General features: G+C 42.3%; 1 protein-coding gene across 6 annotated transcripts; it reads right to left on the minus strand.

The window, feature by feature from the left end:
- Positions 1–8,085: 8,085 nt before the first annotated feature.
- Positions 8,086–18,605, minus strand: zbtb18 (zinc finger and BTB domain containing 18). 6 transcript variants are annotated; one of them, XM_059359441.1, is made up of 2 exons: positions 18,210–18,605; positions 8,086–12,973 (listed from the first exon to the last, which is right to left on the minus strand). In XM_059359441.1, the coding sequence occupies exon 2, from the start codon at positions 12,954–12,956 to the stop codon at positions 11,259–11,261; it is 1,698 nt and encodes a 565-aa protein (XP_059215424.1). In that variant the 5' UTR covers positions 12,957–12,973; positions 18,210–18,605; the 3' UTR covers positions 8,086–11,258. The 6 variants fall into 6 exon arrangements, with proteins under 6 accessions (XP_059215424.1, XP_059215421.1, XP_059215422.1 ...); XM_059359438.1 differs by lacking the exon at positions 18,210–18,605 and adding an exon at positions 15,896–15,995; XM_059359439.1 differs by lacking the exon at positions 18,210–18,605 and adding an exon at positions 14,119–14,563.
- Positions 18,606–22,258: the final 3,653 nt, after the last annotated feature.

Below are 22,258 nucleotides of genomic sequence, written 5' to 3' on the forward strand. Positions count from 1 at the left end.
ACAGTAAGCGACACAGTGATTAGATATACTAGATTGGCATCTGTGTCAATATTATTGAACTGATTTGTATCAGCTAAGCATGGCTTTTGAATTAAATATTTCAGATTTGTTTCCCAGAGATGGAATGAGAAAAGAAGAATGCAGATTAGTCACAGACACTGAAAAACTCAGAAGTTTTTATATAGTCTATCTTGACCTCTGACCTCCCTGTGTGAGAATTTCCCTGCAGACTCACATGTATCAGATCTAGTCATGTTTACTGATTGTGTCACTGATTGGAATGCTTTAGCCCATAGGGACAAAGATGGGAAAAATGCTCTGCTGAAGCTCAGAAACTTCCAGTCATTTGAAGCAGATCCTTTACTGTTTCTGTACTTATTCCTTTTTGTTAAATTATCCCTTAAAATGATACTATCTCTTCTTGCAACCCCTCCTTAATGAGTAATGGGTGAGAAGAATCCAAGGAAACCATAATGCATCACTTCAAAGTACTTAAGAGTAAATACAAGAAGAAGATCCCTTGTTCTGGACTTGTGTGTATTTATTGCTGTGGGAGAAACATAACTATGCAATTTGAAGCAATGACATAGTTGGCATTCATTCATAACTGTGGTAATTATCTGGGCAATATACCAGGCAAAACTATACCAGCATGACAAATGCACCTTGAGGAAACCTCTTGAAGATACTATACTGCTTCACACTTTGAAAAGAAGACGTAGCTGCTGCTAGGAATACACAACCTGATCCAGTGCGCATGCTCTGCTGCATCCCAGCACACCTGTGGAAGCTTCAACTTGCAGAGTACAACTGGTAGTTGGATCTGATGGAGTTCAGATTATTCTCACCTCACAAACAAACTATGAAAATCAGAAGAGTATCAGAGCTTGTTTCTAACTGGGCCGACCTCTCAAGGGTCTGTGTGCGGTTGTTTTGGTCTGCAAAAAAAAAAAAGACACTGTAAAAAGGCTGTAAAAAAGACTTTAAAAATATAAAAAAGCATCTCAAAGCATCTCATCTTCACTTCTGTACCAAAGTGAAGCCATCTTCTGCTGGTGATGTCATTTGGAGCCAGAGTCCGTGTGAGATTGACAAAGAGTGCAGCCCCGGTGTTCCCGTTCAAACAGAGAAATGTAAGGACATTTTATGAAACCAAACATATATTTCCATTTGGAACAAAGTGGTGGACCGACTTCACAGCAGCCTTAGAGAAGAAGAATGATCAGTAGTTTAATGTGGCAGAACTGGGGTTTTGTTTTCCCAACTCTGTCCACTTTAAAGTCGTTCCGGTCCTGTGTTTGGGTACCACTGTCCTCCATGAGGTTGTTTTTTTATTCTGTTGAATGTGTTTGCACAAAAGCAAAGTAAGAGGGGAGAAAAATCAAAGATGCACAAAGAACAGCATCTCTTCTGACAACTCTTTTTCTCTCTTTTATTCTCCTCTCCTCCTTCTCCACTTCTTCCCCACCACCATACAGATGGTCCCAAGCTGCCTTCAATAATCCAATGCACAGCCATGCCAGTACACCCCAGGCTACACCCCTGATGCTACACTACTCACACACACATACACAGAGACAGTGCCAGTTCCCTAGGCAGGACCCCTGTCTCTCTAGCCCAGATTGGATCAGTTTGTTTCAGCATGGAGCAGTAACACTGGGCCTTAGGGCTCTACATGGGCCTGCAGGGTCCCACGTTGGCCTCAAGTAGCTGGGGCTACAATGGAAAGAAGCTCTTGGGCTTGATTGTGTTATCTTTTGATGATGACAATTGTTATTATTACACAAGCTGGAGTGGCCACATGTTGTCGTTCTCATCACTTTAAGCCTGGCCGTCTAGAGGCACACTAGAGCTGACACAGACAATAAAAACAGAGAGAGAGAGAGAGAGAGAGAGAGAGAGAGAGAGAGGTGAAAGGGAAGCAGTGAAAGGAGGTTGAGCAGGGGAACTTCTTGAGAGGAAAAACTGATGGAGGACTGGATAACTAGGAGTTTTGCATTAGCAGGAAGGAATGGAAAAAGAGGAAGGAACAGAGTGAGGGGTGAGGGAGGGCGGGTGGAGGGTGACGGAGGCAGAGAGAGATGGAGGGATGGAGGCAAATAGAGAAACAGGAGGGATGGAAAAGAAGGATGGGTACGCAGAGGGAGGGATGGATGCTGCGGATGGGGGAGGGATGGAAGAAGGGATGGAAGGAGGAATGTGACAGATGGGTCGTGCCTGGCCAGAGCTGGGAGGGAGCGGAGAGGTTGGCAACACAGGGTGAGAGAACACACACAAACACACACAATACACACACACAATACACACCATAACTGCACGCATACATGCATGTGCGCCAGATAACTCCTCTCATGCACACTCTCTGCTGTCAGGAGTGTTTTCGATGTCTTTCCTTGTGTCAAGAAAACGTCGACCATATGATAAATAGACAAATAGATGGCGCGGCAGACATGTTCCGCCATATTGTTTGCATAAATTTCCTGTTCTTGCAATCAATTTCTGCGTTGGCGAACTAAGATAATAGTTTAATATGCTGAGTGCATTCGTAATCTTAGAATTGCACAAAGTTGTCTGCTATGTTATGAAATCGAGATCCTTGGTCAGTTGGCTCAACAAGTTTGCATACCTGCACAGCCCTTTGCAGTGAAGCTCACACATATACCGTTTTGTGTGTTAACACAATATTTTTCAATAAAATTAGTTTGACTGAATAAAATTTGTTAAATGTGCAAAATGTAACTTTCTGGCGCTGGAGATCTCTCAATAAAACCAGTAATAAAAGATGAGAAATGCATCGCGGTCAACTTCTCCTGGTTTGTTCATCATTCAGGAGTTCTTACCAGGACTCCCTCTTTATAACAAACGGATCAGGTGATTGAAACCAGAAAAAACACTGAAGGAAGGCGTTTCCCTTGAAAGAATCAGTGCTTCGCTGACGCTGTTCGATGCATCTGCAGAGGGGCTGCTAGCCGAGCTGCTGCTAGCGTTAGCTTAGCTTGTTTCTCTGTTAACCTCCGAACCAGAAGTTTTTACCAAGAGCCAAGTTATCTGTAGAGGTGTACTCTTCTCCAAAACAAACAGACCAGATGATAAAAAACCTGTAAAAACGCTGAATAAAGAAGTTTCATAAATAAATAAAAAATCTGTGTTTGTCCAATGGTGTTCAGCTTGTAGGCGGAGGGGCTGGAGCCAAGCTGCTGCTAACATTCAACCTTCATCCAGTATTAATTAAATGTATTGTTAAAAACCACTAAGATGTTAAAAAAAAAAAAAAGTGTATCATCTAAAACTGGATTAAAGAAAAATAAGAAAAAAAATATTTAAGGCAGACAACCACACCTCTGATGCAACATGAGGCCAAAATTACAGATTTCTCTGGTTTTAAACATTGTTGAAAACATTTGGGATAATGTAAATACACAACTCAACAAAATATATTTCATAGATATAGTCGTTTTTTAAAACATTTTTAATACAGAAATGTTGCATATTATACTTTTAAATGATTTTCATCTGAGTAGCCAAAAGAGTAAACTTGTTGGACTTGTCTCGCTCATCTGTTTTTGTGTCCCTCCTTTGTGTAAGGTCAAAATGATTGTATAACACCACATTGTTTTGTATCTGTAATTTATGCATCATATTAATAGATGTTAAGGTATCAGACTGTTGTTATCTTGTGCCACAGTTCATTATAAAGCATACCTTGTTTTTATTCAATGCTATTTAAAGTTTCATGTGCAATTTGTTTCATTTTAAGATCTGATGGATGTGAGGCTTGTTCAGCTTTTGGTTTCTTTTCTATGTGTGTTGTTTATGACAAAATCAAATCAACTTAAGTCTTTTTGTTCAGATGTTAAGATTAAATGACACCTACATGACTCATTGTTTGCATTAACATACTGCCTAAAAACTTCTCTAAATGGGTCATGAAAACTTTGGAAAAAAGTTGAAAATCTTAAACTTTTATCAAGTTAAATGGTATTATAAGCTAACAAATGGATGTAAGACACATACTGCTCTTTATTCTTTGCTGATTTGAAAATGTTTTGGGTCTTGACAGTGCTGTGACACTGTGAATTTTGTGATTTGTTACACTGCGGATTGGTAATATATATGGCATGCAGTGTACGCTGATGCTAACAGGGGTAAGAGCTGTTACCCAGAATGCACTGTGTCTCTTTCATCAGGTCTCCACTGAGTTTCAGCAGGAGGAACAACATGACGGGGAGGAATGAACTTGACTCTTCCACAACACCACAGCTGGCTGACTGCTGCTAGCTTGTCGTATGTGTGTGTGTGTTTGTGTGTTTGTGTGTGTGTGTGTGTGTGTGTGTGTGTGTGTGTGTGTGTGTGTGTGCATGTGTGTGCATGTGTGTGCATGCGTGTGTGTGCTTATACATGTGTACAGCTCAGCAGGACAGGTGCAGCAGATGTCCGGCGCACACATCTCACACACAGACAAACACACACATACAGTAACGGCGTTAACATCTACACAGCAGACAGCTGAGTTGGTGACATTAAAGGACCCCTCCCTGCGTGACCCCGTCAGGTCACTATGGCGATGATAAAGTGCTGAGTCGTGCACATGTGTCCCGGTGCCAGCAGTTTCCAACAACACCCCGAACACGCCCTGGTAATGCCCCTTATCTGGCAGGCACACACACAGCTGGGAGAGGATGGGATGAAAAGAGGTTTCGTTTCTTTCTGCAGGGGATTCATTGTTGCCTTAACCTTAAATCCAATTAATTTGTCTGTTTATCGCATCTTCTCCAGATGAATCCTTTAGGTTGAAAGATTTATGTCTCTTCATTCCGTTCTTTCTTTCTCTACGTCTCTCTTATGTTGAGAGTTCATGGCTGCTCTCCTTCCATACAAGAATCACACAAAGGACAAGTACTGTTTAATCCCATCGTAGCCCAGCCCTAAAGACAGACCAGCTGGAGGCCTTTGTGTTTGTGTGTGTGTGTGTGTGTGTGTGTGTGTGTGTGTGTGTGTGTGTGTGTGTGTTTTAAACCAGTGTTCTTCTGCATGTGCGCTCTTGCAAGTGTGAATTGCTGAATAACTCTCTAATCTGAGTTTTCTTATGTTATGAATGTATGTTATTATATGTGTATATATATAAATATGTGTCTGTGTGTCTGTGTGAAAGGGTGTGTAGAGGAGTTGAAGTGTGTGTGTGTGTGTGGGGGGGGGTTATGGGTAAGTAGTATTTGGGGCCCCCCTCTTATAGAGACACACAGATATTCAAGTTCGAGTTGCGTCGCCTTTTGTTTTCAGTGAAGGGGGAGGAGTGTGCAGTGGGTGGCTGGATGGCTGGACGGATGGATGGCTTGCTGGGACACTGTGCCCCCCGATTTTCCCAAAAAAATATCCCCCCTCTGCCTCACCCGCCCCGCGCCTTCCATCCCTCCCTCCCTAGCCAGTGTAGTGCCACTGTATTGTCTGCTTGCAGGCGGGCCGCTTGTTGCTTGCCTTCTGTCCTGCTGTGCTGAGGGCCTGACAAAGGGGCTCTTTTAAATATGCAGACAATCCTCGATCACTTGCACACACACACACACACACACACACACACACACGTTTGTCCCTGCTTTCCTCTTTCTCTCTCCGTCAATTCTTCCACGGCTAGACCTGGCCTGGGAGTGTTTCCTTTTTTTCACGGAGAATCAACAAGTCTCAGACATGAAAAGAATACAGAAGGCTTTTCTCCCCCGTCAGCGAGGCACAAACTTTGAATGGATGCAGTATGTAATGCCGTCTTGTCAAGGCTAAAAGCTGGAATCCTGTTTGTTGTCCTTTGTACCTGAGCTTTGTTCTATCTTTCTTTTCATACACAACAGAAAAAATAACTTCTTGGGTGCAACATAAAAACACCAATCCTTGACTATTTTTCTTACACCTCATACACAAAAGCACTCACAAGAAGCTTGATGAACATTTCTGTTCTTTATTCTTTAAAAACTGCAGCTTTTAGATGGAAACAGCTGTCTGGGGGTGATTTTTTGGAAGTTGCAACAAAGTTATGGAGATTGTTTTCTCAGCCAACCCTGCAGATGTCAGTTTAGAGACACGAGCTAGATTGAAAATACGCCACAACAGCCAAACATCAGGACGCTTTGAGTCCACATGACACTCTTCGCTTTATCTTCTCCTCCCTCCCGCCGCCCCCGCCTTCCTCCCTCTCCTGGTACGGGAGCCCTCTCTGGCAGCTTGGCAGAGGCCGCTCCCTCACGCGAAGCAGCAGAGTGCAGGGGCCCGGGCCCCCAGACAGGAGCCCAAGCTGGTCTCAGCCTCCCAACATGTTGAGCTGGCCTGCCTTGGGCACAGCCAAATGGTTCTGCAGCTGCCCCTTTGTCCCCCTTCCTTAAGTAAACAAAGGACAGAAACAAATTAATGACCTACATTCACAGCAAACCTCGCACGGCCTCCTCGCAGGGAGAGAGAGAGAGAGCAGTTGTCTATAAGCAGATGTTCACTTACAACACTGCAGATTGCAATTAATGATCACCAAGCAGCACATAACCAAAGGATAGGGCTGCTGTATTTTCTGCAGCAGTTATCATAATGTCTGCTGTCTGTCTGAAGCATCGCTGGGAGCAGGTGATTCAAAAAACAATCACTTTTTGAAAAGTTTGCAGATTTTGACTGAAAAAGAAATCATTTAAATTTTTTAAGTACATCTCCCGAAAACATGATAATAAGATATTCCAAACAATTGCTCACCTTCAAATGTCATAAATCACATCCAGTTAAATGCATTTAAGTTAACTCGTTACTGAACACTGAACTGAAATCTTTTCAGCAGGCCTAAGTTTCTTAAAACCAATATTAGGCATTCATCAGACAATGTCATAAAGATTAGGCGTGAGCTTATCGCGTGAGTGTGCATCAGGGGCTTACTGAAGAGACCATCTGGGGCCTAATGAACGCTGCTCCTTGGCCTCTGAGTGCAGGGGCTTTCAAAGCATCTGCAAGAAGCAGGTTTACTGAGCAGCAATACATTAGCTAAAGCTGATTTCTTTACTGGAAAACTGTACTTGAGGAGCTTTGGAATGAGGCGCGCGCACGCGTGTGTATGTGTGTGTGTATATTGCAGGGGGTTGGATCCCAACAAGCTGCTGCACAATTTCTCCTCAAGTGCAGCCTACACCTCAACCAGGGCAGCAGCAGATATATCAAGAATTGTGCAGGCACGGGAAGGCACACAGTGAGTTTTCTCACAAACACACACACAAACACACACACAGTGATCGTGCAGGCCATAATGCTCACACGCATAAACATCTACACAACTTCCACCCACATCGCAAGTCACTGAAGAACATGATGTGAAAACCTTGTGCAACCTGTAACTCTGTGTATGTGTGCGGGCATGAGAGCTGCAAATACGACCAACATTTCTGAAATGTATCTCAGCAAACATCTGGATAAAAAGATGATAGATTTAAATCTTGCGTTTTCGTTGTGATTTTTATGGCAGTAAAGAAACTGTGTGGCATACTGAGAGTGAGGATTTATTATTGGTAAAATTATGATACAAATTTTGTAGGGACGTAGCATGATTTTAGGATATGTAATGGGGAATCAATATGAGATCAGAGTGGATATGAAGGCTGGGAAAAAATTGCACAATAGCGCAACAAATTCATAGCGTAGGCTTCTGCAGAGTCGACAATACATAACAAAAATAAATGTGTATTTGTTTCTTCTATATTTCTACATTTGCATTGCATTAAAGGTTTTCTTTTTGTGCATATAATCTAAACCTTCTTTTGCTCATTTGTTAGTGAACATTTCTTATTGCAAGCTATTTTTCAGAACATTTTTGATTAAAAAAAGAAAAAGAAGACAATTTTTTAAAGTGGTGGGGATATGTCCCTAATGAATAAATGACACCCATGTTATGATATGAAAATGAGTCGTGACGGCTTTTATTTTGTCCGAGAAAAAAAACAGAATTGCACACGAAGGTTGAATTTCAAGATTCTTATAATTTATTGCAGTTTGCACACAATTTAAAAATGTCAACAACAGCACACCAAAAAATTACAAAACTAAACACAATTAGAATTTACTCCCCTTGAGAAAAAAAAATCAACCCAACTATGATTGTCAAAGCTAAAAATGACTAAATCTGAAGAAGGAACATAAAAGAAAAGCAAAGAAAATTTTTAATCTCAAGAGGGAGCAAATATATCTGAAAATCTGCTTGTTTTTTTCCCAGACAGTGATTGTCCTTTTTCAAAACAGACTCAGTCACTTCACGCCCCCCACCCTCCACCCCCCCACCCCCCATCTGCCTTTCCATAAACTGTCTATGACATTTGAACATTTTTATACCTTTAAAAAAAATCTCCCCCATTTGTTTTCAAGTAAGCACAGCAAAAGATGGAGATGTTTTTTTTCATCAGGGGTGGTTACTTCACAGCGTCTTGACATCGCTCCCACAACTCCACCCCACGCTCACATTTAAAAATAAAAATTTAAAAAACAGCCCGGACTACAGCAGTTTAAGGCGGTCAAGTACAACCAGAGGAACAGAACAATAAAACAGCAGTAATGATGAAAACAACAGCAGGATGGAGTGAGCCCATATGCAGAGACGCTGCCAGTGAAGAAATAACGTTTGAGAAAAGAAAAAAATTAGACGATGCGGTGCAAACTGCCGCAATGTCACCCACACTGTTGCCTTGGCAAAGCCTGTAGGTGCCACCAGATGACAGGGCAACACATACAACCACCCCACCCACCACATGCACATTAATGGGGGCGTGCGCACACACACACACACACACACACACACACACACACACACACACACACACACACACACACACACACACACACACACACACACACACACACACACACACACACACACAGACATATCTGAGTGAGGGGAAATGTGGAGCGTTCACTTTTTAGCATCTCTGTGTCAAATGCTTTTGGATTGTATAAACGCTTGACCATTATTTTGAAATTCTAACAAAAAAATAACAGATACAGAGGTTAAAAAATAAAATATAATAAAATAATTAAACTGATGTAGCCCCCAATGCAAACACAACATTCACATACAAAAAAACGAGTTTTCCAATCACATGATCAAAATATAATAAGACATCATTTTCTGATAAATTCAATAAATTCCATGAATTTATATGCAAGTTTAACAACTCTTTCCCAATGCTCTACAGTATCAAATACTTCCATAGCATCAGAAATGTATTTTTTTCAATAAAGGCATCTTTTCAGCAAAAAATCTGATTTCATGTCTTTTAGCTTAAAAAGGTGCATTCAGGCATGCCAATTCTCTGCCAACGATCTCAAAGTAAGGATTATGTTTTAAGAGGAAAACATACACACACACACACACACACACACATACATACAGACGTCTTATCACATTCACGCCACTGCGTCTAATGTGGGTTATTGTACTGAATCAGCACGGCCCCGCTCTGACAAAGATATGTGGCCCTTCAACTTTCAGCAGGACAGCTCAGTTTCAGCCTCTCTCCTTCTTTTTTTCTCTCCCTGTTATTCTTCACGCTTTAGCCAAGTCAGAGCCACATAACTGCACTCAACAGACCTGAAGTAAGTGCCCAATGAGCAGACATAATTAAGAAATGGCTTCAGCACGTCTAGAGCTGGAGAGGACGGAGACATGAGAGGCGGAAAACAAACATACAGCAGTGGAGAAATTGAACGCCTGAGGAGGAGCAGGAGGAGGAAGTGCTGGGTGGACGTAGATCTTCAGTAGGTTAAATTGACTGGTAATAACCAAGCCACACGCTCATAAACACACACACACACAAACACACACGCACGCAGCAGAGAGATCAGTGCATATACACACAGGCTTAAAATGCTTCATCATATCGCTTCAACATCCGACGGAAACACATTCGGTAACATTCTTCTAGGAGCCCAGCGACAGACCTAGGACGAGTACAAAAAAAATCCAACTTTTCACTGTCAAAAGTGTTCAAACATCCCCCCACCCCGTCCGATGCAAAAACCAAAACGTAAAGGTTTAAGACAAAATCAAATTTTCATGCATTTTTTCCATAGTCGTGAGAATAATATTCAGTTTTTCAACAGACCGCACCCTGGAGTAGTATTCACAAAGAAAAGAAAAAGGAAAGCCTGTTGTCAAATATTTGATCAATTACAATGTGTACAGTAATACAGCAAATTCACATTTTTATTTTAAAATATACAGGTTTGGACGTCATGCAACAACAGCAGGTCCCATTACAAAAAAAGTAACAAAATAATAATAATAATAATAATAATAATCATTAATTTAAAAAAAAATTTAACGGATTTAAGTTCTAAAACTATAGCAGAACAATATACAACAACCTTAAATTAAATACCTTTTCAACAAGAGATGTTTTAAAGACTGCCAGCTAGATTTAAGAAAAAAATTCTATTAATAACAATAATAATAATTATTATAATAATTTGTAAAGGTCTTTTCATTTTTAGAAAATACTTCAAATTGATTGGAAGTGAAAAAAGGAGGCTGTGCATTGCATGAGTGCCATCAGTTAGTCTGTCAGTCAGTCAGCTTTACCCTGAACACACAACACCAAAGAGCTTAACAGGAGAAGCGGGGAGCGCTTCGCCAACGACACCTCCATGCCAGTAGAAAATAAAATTAATACACACAAAACACACTCATACACACTCACGCACGTCAGGTGAAATTTTTGCCAGAGTAGTGCAGTATCACACACACACTTCTTCAAACTGTGTGTGTGTGGTGATCACAGTACCCGTTTAGTGTATTGTAATGCTTTTTCACTTCAGTGTGTTCGACCTGAACTCCTGCAGTGGTGTTTGCTGTCTGTGGAACTGGGACCGATACGCTGGCCAGCGTTGGAGTGTTGTGTCTGAGATGAAACACAAACAGAGTGAAAACTCTTCGAGAAGGCGAGACATTCTCACTGGGACCCATGTCCTTAGACGCAATGAAAACCACCAAACAGAACTTATGCCAAAAAAAATAAAGAGATCAGAATAAAATAGAATAAAACAAAATTACCCCAAACAGCAACAACAAAGAAACTCAGTAGTAACATTTTCATGTGCTATTAAAGTGCAATTGAATGAGATTTTGCGACACACAAGAACATGACTCACTTGAACCCCAAACATCAAACTTTGCCACCTCCCTTTCACCTCCCTATGACTCTCTGCTCTTCTTTCACTCTCCTCTCTTTCCCTTTGTCAAACCCAGCAGTCTGTTTCTACTTCCACAGTTCCTGGGAGCTGTCCTCAATCGCCCAATCCCTGACATTGGGCAGTGCCAGCGGTTCGCTCTTCACTGACAGCGAGTTGACCAGTTCGCAATGGAACTTGCGGATGTGTCGGTAGAGGTCCCCGGACTGCGTGAATCGCCGCTCGCACCACTTGCAAGCATGCGGCTTCTCACGTGTGTGCACCACTGCGTGGCGGCTGAGGTTGTGTGAGTATTGGAAGCTCTTGCCGCAGGTGGTGCAGGTGTAGGGTTTCTCACCAGAGTGTGTCCGCTCGTGGCGCTTCAGCGTGTACATGCAGGAGAAGGTCTTGCTGCAGATGGTGCAGGTGGGCACGTTGACGTCTCCAGCGGGCTTGGAGCGGATGCCCTCCTGCTCCCTGAAGTGGGAGCTAAGGTGAAGCTGGAGGATGTGCGGGGAGGGGAATACCTTGTTACACAGCGGGCACATGAAGATCTGGGTGTGTTGAGCCGACAGCATGTTGGAGACGTAGGGCAGCAGGGAACTATCCATGCTACCCACCTCGGCCTGGGCTCGCTCGTTGTCACCCCCCAGTATGTCCTCGTCATCTGCCGTGGCCGAAGGTTTCTCGTCCCGCTCCAACTCTGAGGCCAGAGAGGCCTCTCGCAGAGCGGACAGGTGCGCTTCCAGGCCGAGCCTCCGCTGGGCCGACAGAGGCCCTCCGACCCCGTGGTGGGTCAGGCCTCCGTTGGCGCTGGGAATCGTCGCCTTGGTGATGCCGCTGTGCTCCATGTCATAGTCCCCACTTCCCATTTCCTCATCCTCGTCGGAAGCCACACCCCTCTCCACCTTCACCCTAACAGCCAACGGGCTTTGGAGGCTGTCCGGCGTAGCTGCCCCACTGAAATAGGACTGGTGGTGGTTACTGTGGTTGCTACCTGCAATGGGCTTGACTGACAGGTCCAGGACGCAGTCAGCCGCATCATTCGACACCCTCCTGCCCCGGTGCCCTCCACGAGAGCTCACGGAGCGGTGGGACCTCTGAGAGAGCGATCCAGTGGAGCTGGTGGGGCTGCCGGCCGGGGAGAGCATCTTTCCTCCCTCCAACAGCCCTTCCCCAGCCTGCATCTCTGCCTCGCCGTGCCCTGGGCTGGTCGTGGCCATGGCTGGCGTCCCTGGTCGGTCTGCAGACGGCAGCCTCAGCCACAGCGGTCCTCCCTCGGCCTTTGCCTCCTCCTCTTCATCACTGTGCAGCAGGTCGGCAGTCGCAGGCCGGCCTGTAGAACCATCTGATAGGCTGTCGGCCTTATCAGAGCAGCTGGAGCCACCATCCTCCTCTCTGCGCGTGCTGTCTGCCTCCGTCGTGGCCTTCTGCTTCAAACGTTTCTTACACACCTTGACAATGTCATACATGTGCAAGTAGCTGGCCGCTGCCAGCACATCCTCTACGGGAAGGTCCTGGAACTGCAGCTTGCCCTCATACATGAACTCCAGGAGCAGGGAAAAGGCTGGGGCTGTGACAATGTCGTTGTTGAGGTGCACCACGTCTCTCTTGTCCAGCTGGTCCTTGTAGAAGAGGTGAAAGTACATGCTGCAGGAGGCCAACACAGCACGATGGGCCCGGAACTGGGCATCGCCCACCAGCACCGTGGAGTCACACAGGAAGCCCTGGTGCCGCTGCTCGCTCAGACACTGGAGTAAATGTCTGCTGTGGTCTGGGAACTCCATCTTGCCGTCCTCATAACCTGCAGCCACACAGAGACACAGAGGAGAGAGACAAAGTTAGATACATCTCATAAAGATCTGTCACATCAGACTTGAAATTTACACCTAATGTCTGTTTTTACAGGTTTTTAATTAAGTTAGTTTTTAAATAAAATATTTGTTTGATTACACTGTTCAATATTTGTTCAGTGAAGGTAAAAAAGGGAACAAATAAATGTAGGTAAAAAGCAAAAGGCAATTTAAATTTAAAGAGACAGAGATTTTTAAAAGAAGCACAACAGATTCATTTTTTTTTTAAATGAAATATATTATAAGATAAAATTCAAGTAAAGTGTAGCGAGACTATGACAATGTTCTCTATCATCACTACCGCAAAGAAAATTATCTTAAATGAGGCTAACTGAAAAAAAAAAACAGAGACGCAAGAAAGAGAAGACAAATGCCAAAATCACATATGGTGCTGAAAACAAACTACAGAGAAGATGACGAGCGAGCGAAAAGAAAGACATCAGGAGAAGATAGGTCAGAAAAACAGGACGACCGAGACGTAAAAAAAAAGGGATTTTTTAAACTCATAACAATTAAATTAAGAAATACAACACAATGCACATGCAAAAAAGATTCAATATATATTTAAAATATGTTTAAATTTTCTGTTTACAAGATAATAAGCTATGCACAGCCGTGATTTTTTTCACTCACAATCACAACATCAACAGAAATATTTCTGCTTAAATTCAAACACACCACGCAGGTAGCTGCAAAGTCAGACACACATGCATTCATACAACAAATACTTGTGTTATTTTTATAATTATTCACTTATAAATGAAAAAAGGAAAAGAAGAAAAAAACTGATGTTAATTATAATTCAATAAAAATAATTAAAGAATGAGGACTAATTCAGTTTTTACCCACAGACAGACTTAATCTCAGGTAAACCAGCAGCGACAGATTCTTCTACTCTGTCTCTCCGTTCTCTCTGTATCTCTCTTAACTCCTCTGCCTGCACTCCTGGATTGTCGCTGCTCCTACGCTGGTTATTTTTATTAACCCACTTTGGCCTGGCCTGGCACAGCCCTTTTAGGTAACCGGCTTTCAGCTGCACACACTGTCCTCACGTACACACAACACACTCGTACACACTTAGTACCAGCCTACCTACCAACCACCTCCACAGGCTAAGTCGAGCAGGAAAACTGGCCAATTGAAATAGCACTGTTGAAAACAAAAACAGCTTGTCCCTCGTTTAACCTGCGAGCACCGGCTTTAAGTGTAAGATTAGACGAGGGAGGGGGGTGGAGAAAAAAAAGGCTGAAAAGTTGCAGCAAAGCTCTTCAGGTGTCCTTAAAAAAGAGTTGGTAGAATTTAAATGAGCAAATACTCTGAAATGTGAGTATGTGAGAAAGGCGATAATGAGACTAAAATCTGTAAAATCATTAAGTCCCACCTGTTAACCAAGTCGATTTGTCCTGCCTGAGAAAATACATTGGTCCCGCTCTGCACTGTGTTAACCAAAGCAGTTAAATCACCTCATTTGAATGCAGCTAAACCAAGAATGTCACTGTGTGCGAGACTGTGTGTGTGTGTCGTGTAGATGTGTGTGTGCCCGCCCTCCGGCTCGTTCAGACTGCTTTTAATGAGGGGGCTTACGGGGACAAGGGTGTACCACCTCCCACCTCCACCCCCATCCCCCCCTCTGTCCAGCCAAACCCCTCTGCCACCTCCTCCTTCCACACACACACACACACACACACACACACACCATCCGTCACTCACACACTCCTTCCCATCTGAATCTTTCAAGAAAAACCCGGCACATCCGCCCCATAGTAGAAACTGCCCTCTTCCTCAACCCCCTCCACCCCTCCGCCCACCACCACCACCCAGAAGAGAAGATTTACAATACAATCACTGTAAGTGCCCTGCTCGTCACAGCATCAATCCTAATCCTTAAAGATGGCTAAAAATAAAGACGGCGGTGGCGGCGGTGGGGAGGGAGCCGTCAGCGGAGGCTCAGGAGGGCAGCAGCCCGTCACCCGGCCCGCCCGGCCCGGCCAGTTAGCCAAGGCAGGGGTCTGAGAGAGAGAGACACACACACGGAGGGGCAGGGAGGGAGAGGGTGAGAGAGAGAGGCTGGGACGGCCGGGGAGGGAGGCTTACCCACATCTGATCCAGCTGACGGGGGCCATATGGCAGCTGCTAGCCAGATAAAGAGATTAAGACTAGGAGGGAGTGCGATTACAGCTGTCTAGCCAATTCAGGCAGCTCAAATCTGCAACTTCTAAATTAGTCTCCTCTACTCCAGCCGACAGGAGGGGAAAAAAAGATCGCACATGCTTTCAAGTAATTTTACAGCGGGTTAGATTTAACTAAAAGAAAAAACAGATTACATGATGAAGATTAAATAGCAGTTTTTGGTTCCTTAAAGTTTCACATATTTAATTGTTTTATTAACTTTTTTTTTCTTTGCTTGAATTTAACCAATTAAAAAAAAAACTAAATTTCTTTTCTTTTTTATTAAAATGTCAAAAAAACATTACTTTTAATTATGATTTCACTTTTTTTTACTGCTCAGTAAAATGAGGGGAAAAACAAGCTCAATTTAAAACAAGGTTTTCTCAGTTGCAACTTTGCTTTAAATTAATGAGCGTCCGGAAGAAAATGCCTGACAACACAAGCTACAATAGCTGAGTTTTAAATGCAGCTCTTGAGACTACAAACTAAAAAAGCATAGCAGATAGTTCCCGGACTGCAATTACACCTCAGACAGGCAGCACCAACATGAGTTTACTACTCACCAGTAGCTTCACACAGCGCTCACACTGGTTTGACACACCGGAGATCCTCCAAAACAAAATAACTACTGCGCTACCCCCAGACTCTCCTTCTCTATTTACACACACACACACACACACACATATGCACACACAAAACGATACCTGCAGCAGTATGCATCAACTTGATTAACTCCACTGTAGCAGAATAGCTGGGCTCTCTGGCTGGGAAAGGCTGTGTATCTCTCTCTCTTTCTCTCTCTCTTTCTTTCTCTTCCTTGCTCGCTCTTCTCTGAATCAATGAGTGGGTAGAAGAGAAGAAGAAGAAGAGGGAGGCAGGCAAAAAAAAACACGCTGTTCAAACTGCGAGGGACAGATGCAAAGTGGAGGAGATGTTGGAGGGGGAACGAGATACCACCTCCCTCCTCCTCCTCCTCCTCCTCCTCCTCCTCCTAACTGGCGCTGATCGGCAGCCACAAACACACACACACACCCAGCGTGCACACACACACACACAGCACTAACTCTCCCAGGCTGCCGCTGAGACTCACAATAAAGGACTGGGGAGGGGTGGAGGCGGTGGAGGGATGGAGGAGGAGGAGGTGGGGTGGATGGCAGCCTGTCAGCTGCTCTGACATCATCCTCAGATGGAGATGCTACCTCCAGCTGTGCTCTTTCTACAGCCATATGCTGCCTCCTCTACACTCCTGCCACCAGACTCCTCTTTCATTCTACCAACACCAACACCACGCAACTTTGTCTCTCTTTCTCCCCCTTTTTCTCTCTGGGAAAAGAAACACGGGTCTGCTAAATGCAGTGGGATGCTGATTTATGGAGGAAAGAGTTTACTCACCGAAATCATGCAAGCACAACTGCCCAAAACTACCAAGGAAAGATGAAAAGTTTGCAGAATATATATATATATATATATATATATATATATATATATATATATATATATACAGAGGTTCTGCATAAAAACTTTATCTAATTATTATCATTCTCTTTTTCTCTGCATGTCTCTGTCTCCTTCCAATAACCATAAACAAAGGCCAACACAGCACATTTGCAACTGACAGACGCACGCAGCTGATATTGTTTTCCACTTCTTTACGGTTCAGCGCCGCTGCCTCGTCTTGTATTCATTCACTCATTCATTCATCCATCTATCTATCCGTCCACCCATTGCGCCCCCATCCCTCCCTTGCTCGGACCCTTCGGACAACTGACAGGCACAAAAATGAAATGAGGAAACAATGAGAACAAGTCATAAAGAAGGAACCTAATGAGTGCAAATCCCAAACAAAAGGTATACAAGCATTTAATAAGCCGGGGAGAAACTTATTACAACAGCCTTATTTCGCTTTCGTTTTAGTGAAGGTGTGCACGTTTGGAGCGTGTGAATTTACACCAATTTAACATGTGAGAGTTAAGCAACAAAATAGCTTCTTTTTTTTGTGCCCGAATTTCGCAGTGAATATTTTAATAAAGTTTAGCAGAACAATGCAGACTTTTATAAGAAAATATTGTCGCCTACTGATATCACAAGAATGAAAGGAAAAAGACAAATATGTGGGCTCACGCACATAAATAACAAGATGAATAATATTATTGTTCTTTGTTTTATAATGCGCAGTGATAAGCAACACGTATATGCAAACATTTCTGCATGAAATTAGTAAACTTTTCCTTAAAGTTTTCCAGTTTAGTAACAAAAAACCCCCCCGACTTAAAATAAGTTAATCGCTGCACACATTAAGCCGACTTTAACTTCTACAATATTTAATAAGCTTTTGTAAAAAAAATTCGGCTCTGCTTTTAAAGTGTAAAACATTAAATGATCCGAGTCAAACGTTAATTAACTTAACACCACTGAAGTTTCTCTTTAATTACTGTGTTATAAAGTGTCGCTGCACAACACGTATTTTCAATTTCTGTTTTACTTTGACACATTTTAATACCGTGACAGCGCCATATTTAACACTTTTAGACATTAAAGTGAACAATTTGATGAATAAGTTTGTTATAAATTACACTACAAACACAAATATGACAGTTTGGGAGCGAGAACAAATTAGCATAAAAAAAGTCAAAGTAATGTTTGGAAAAGGGGGCTGTGAGATTGTTGCCGGACAAACTAAAAAGACAAGAAGAGTGTAATTAATGTCTTATCAGAAGACATAACAAACACACGGAGACACAGTGACCCACGCAGCTAGCTGTAGCCCGATCATGGCTAACAAAAGTAAAGCGAAGAGGCTTCAATATTGAGCTATTTACAGTTGTTGGGAAGGCCCCGGTGCGATGACAACAGCTGCTAAAACACCGAGGAGGGAGAGCTAACATGGCAACTATTAGTGCGAGGAGACAACACAGTAATGCTAAGGAAGGTTTAGCTACTTTTTCCCCTCCGTAACCCACCCTCTCTCTCTCCTGAGCCTCCTTTAATCGGACTCCGGTATTAAGAGGCAGCACTTACAGACAACACGGTCTTCCTCCGTCAGATCCTCCTTCTTTTCCAAAACTAGATTGACTTTGGACTAATTTCCATAACAGGCTGCCACCGAGGCTGAGCAGGCAGGCAGGCAGGCAGGCAGGCGGAGGGGGACGGGGAGTCTAGCACTCTGCGGCGGCCAGATGTTTCCGAGCTGTTGCTGCTCAACTCGGGCTGGGAAAAAAGGAGGCGAGTTGACTGGCACGGCGCGGAAGCCAATGGTGCCGGCGAGGAGGAAAGTGCAGGCAAATTGGAAGCGGCCCTCTAACAGAGGAGAGGGAGGGATATGTCTTCCTTCTCTCGTCGGCGTAGGTTGACACCAGGCAACAACAACAGCAGCAGCAGCACACACAGTGAGAAGGCAGGGAAGAAGGAGAAGCTGGGCCAAACCAACTGGTTCTGCGAGTCAGTGAGGCGGACTGGCGCAGCGGAGAGCGAGCGAGTGGAGAGCGGCGCGGTGCGGCATGGGTACTGTAGTCCAGCCGGAGCGGGGAGGGGGTGGGGGGGGGGGGGGTGGTGGAGGCGGAGCTGATGTGAGCAGGTGCACCACCTTGACAGGAAAACAGTCAATGCTTAACATTGCATTGTTCAAAGAACCTTCTTCTTAATTGGATTTTTCATATCGTCACACTGTTAAAATAATCGCCTAAGTCATTTTTTGTCAAAATTGTTGTTCTTTTTTGCCTAAATCATCTTATGACGCCGGCCACCTATGGTAAAATCGCCTACACCCTTAGTTGATCAGGTCATGTGATTTAACCCCTTAAAGATAATGGCCTATGTCAAGTGTGTGACTTAAGCGGATTTATTATGCCTAAGTCAAAATAAAATGTGACTTAGGCAATTTTTTGAACATGCCTTTGTGACTTAAGCAAGATATGGTAACACTTTATTTTGAAGGTGTCTACATAAGAGTGGCATGAGCGTGTCATAAACATGACATGGGATGTGTCATGAACATTAATGACACTTTGAAGTAACATTAATGCTCATGATACTTCGTCATGTCATGTTTCTGACAGGCTTGTGTGACTCTTATGTAGACACCTTCAAAATAAAGCGTTACCATATCTTGCTTAAGTCACAAACGCATGTTTAAAAAATTGTCTAAGTCATTTATTTCTCTTAAGTTACATAATTTACACACAGTGTTATTGCTATGCCAATAGCCATCTTTTGTTACATCCTTTTTGAGTGAAATTTTCAATAAAAGTCATATGCTAAACTTTTGGTGAAGTTTTTTGTGTTTCCTGCAAAACTTGAAAAAAATGAGTTAGGCGATTTTTTAACAGGGTGACGATATACTTCAGGTAGCCTATTACAATAAAAAGGTAAGCGTAAGGTGCACTACAGAGCACAGTAAGCAGTGGTGGAAGAAGTATCCATATCCCTTACTTAAAGTAAAAGTACTGATACCACACTGCAGTATTATACTCTGCTAGTAAAGTAAAAACCTTGCATTCAAAACTTGATTCAGTAAAAGTACAAAAGTATCAGCATCAAAAGTAAAAGTATGCAGAATGGACCCACACCGATTTTAATTTATTTTACAAATATATTGTTGGATAATTATTTTTGATGCATTTATGTAAGCAGCATTAATACTTAATATACTTTAATGTGGTTTAATTTATGAATGTGTAATATCTATTTTTTATGTTAATATTGACCTAAAAAGTAATTAAAGATGGCGGCTAAATGTAGCCTAGTGGAGTAGAAGTACAAAGTTACATATTTGGAAATACTGAAGTAAAGCACAAGTGCTCAAAATTGTATTGATGTACAGGACTTGAGTAAATGTACTTAGTTACATTCCACCACTGATAGTAAGACATCATGTTAATATGCATTTATTAAGCAGGACTACACATTCAATCAGAAAATGCTACCCATTTATGTATTAACAAAAGAAAGAGAGCAAATGAAAATGCACGACATTATGTTTTCATCAGAAATGCAGAAGAATCACATCTTTTAGTTTGACTATGTGCTGCTGGCAAAATAGGTGTTAATCAAAGTTACAAAACAGGTGCACCACTTATAAACATGCTGTTTGCAGTGGTGGTGGAAAGTACCTATTCAAATACTGCACTTAAAGAGACAGTTTAACCATAAAAATAAAAAACCTTTTCCTCTTACCTGTAGTGCGTTCTATCAATTTAGATTGTCTTCGTGTGAGCTTTTGGAGATATTAGTTCAAATATAATGGGACTGTATGTCTTGTGCTGCTCTAACGACAAAAACCCCCACAACATCTGAAATATTCAACAGCAATGACTCTCTCTAGAAAAGATGACCCTACTACTCAGAAAAAGTTGGGACGCTGTGAAAAAACACACACAGAATGCAATGATTTCCACTACATTTATTTGATAACTGTAGTTATACTTTTCAGATACAGATTATCAAAAATATTATCAACAAATAAAATATGCTATATAATCACAGATTAAACTACATTGCAGTATAGGAAGTAATTCAAATGAGCTTTTACAAGCTGCAACATTAAAGTGATTTATATTCAATCTGTCAATAATTGTTATACAATTATATAAGATATTACTTTTACTTTAAGTTTATTTTAAAGCCAATACTGCAGAACTTTTCCTAACACAAGTATTGAGATAATAGATTAGTCCATCACTGAATATCGCAACAATTTTGGTAATCGATTAATCATTTAAGTTGTTTAGAAAGCAAAAATTATCAGCATTCTCTTGCAGCTTTTCAAATGTGATTTATTGCTTTTTCTTTTTTTTCTTCTGTAATTTTTAAATGAATAATGTGTTGAAGAGCTAGATTTAAGCTCAATTGACATATATTCATATTCATATAGTCTCTAATCACAGAACAAGAGAGAGGCTATCAGGCTCAACACTCTGATAACCTACTTTTGGTTTCACTATATGTCATGATAGTGTCTAACCAACACCTTTGGCATTTATCACAGTTTACATGCATGGCTGCCTTCAGTTTGTTATGTGCTGTCAGATTGTCAGTCTGAGCTCTGTGAGTGGGAAGGACAAACCCTCAGCGACAAAGACTGTGGATGTGGTGGAAAATGCATTCAACTTTGGTTTGTTGTTTAGTGAAAACAGCAGGCAGAGAGATGTGTTCATTTGATTTACTGTACATTATACAATTTGCTGGCATGAACACATTTTAGGAATCCCTCCAAAATTAATATTTAGATCAGAAAGGGAGCAATAAGGGAAGTAAAAGTGCAATTAATGTAGCAGGTTATGAGTCCTACTATCCCATGAAACATAGACTTTTATGGGGAAACTGTGCCTTGGTGAAGAAATGCCAAGGCTTTGTGTGGTTTAACCTGTAAGTTTCATTTCACATGAAACAGGTTGTTGCATGTATTCACTCTGGTCTGGTCTGTTTACTTCGCTGACAGCTATAAAAAAAAAAACAATCACATTGTTTTGCTTATCACTACAGTGGTCTTCAACACACAGTTTATCTGCAGGTTTGATATTTTTTTATACCTGTTTGATGAAGAATGGCTCTAAAGTGTGAAGTGCTGCTGAGCCGGAGACATCTGGGTTGTAAGTTTCCTACGTGACATCCAAGAGAAGAGAAGAGAAAATCTAGGACACAGAGCAACATCAGCAGCAGTGTTTCTCCCTGTCCAGAAAAAAAGAGAACAGTTTTAAAGAAGGGGATTTTCAAGTATCAAACCAGGGTGCAAACAAGAGGCTTAAATTAGAAGGAAACACAATGAACAATAAATGAATGATTTTATGATATGCTTGGATTAGAAATAAATCTGTGGCAGTAGTCATAAATACACTAATAAATGTTTATGACTAATCAGAGGTGTCACTCTGCTGCTGTAAACTTACAAATTCTGAAAGTCCTTTTAAATGTGGGTCAGTGAGACAAAAACCTTAATCAAACGTCTGTCATGGGAGCCTTGACATGAAAAAGTTTGGGCAGCTCTGGTTGCCTGAGTGATTCTGCATCCCCTAAACCTGTCCCAGTAAACTAATTGGCGTTACTAATAGATGGCTGGATGAACTGCAGCC

This window comes from Centropristis striata, chromosome 20 (assembly GCF_030273125.1).
Source record: "Centropristis striata isolate RG_2023a ecotype Rhode Island chromosome 20, C.striata_1.0, whole genome shotgun sequence".
Classification (NCBI taxonomy): Eukaryota; Metazoa; Chordata; class Actinopteri; order Perciformes; family Serranidae; genus Centropristis; species Centropristis striata.

Bases quoted from the DNA above. Each gene is read 5' to 3' on its own strand.
- zbtb18 (XM_059359437.1), bottom strand. From the start codon at position 14,443: ATGTATTTTCTCAGGCAGGACAAATCGACTTGGTTAACAG. The intron at 12,974-14,403 runs GTGGGACTTAAT...GTGTGGCTGCAG, and splicing joins CAAATCGACTTGGTTAACAG to GTTATGAGGACGGCAAGATG.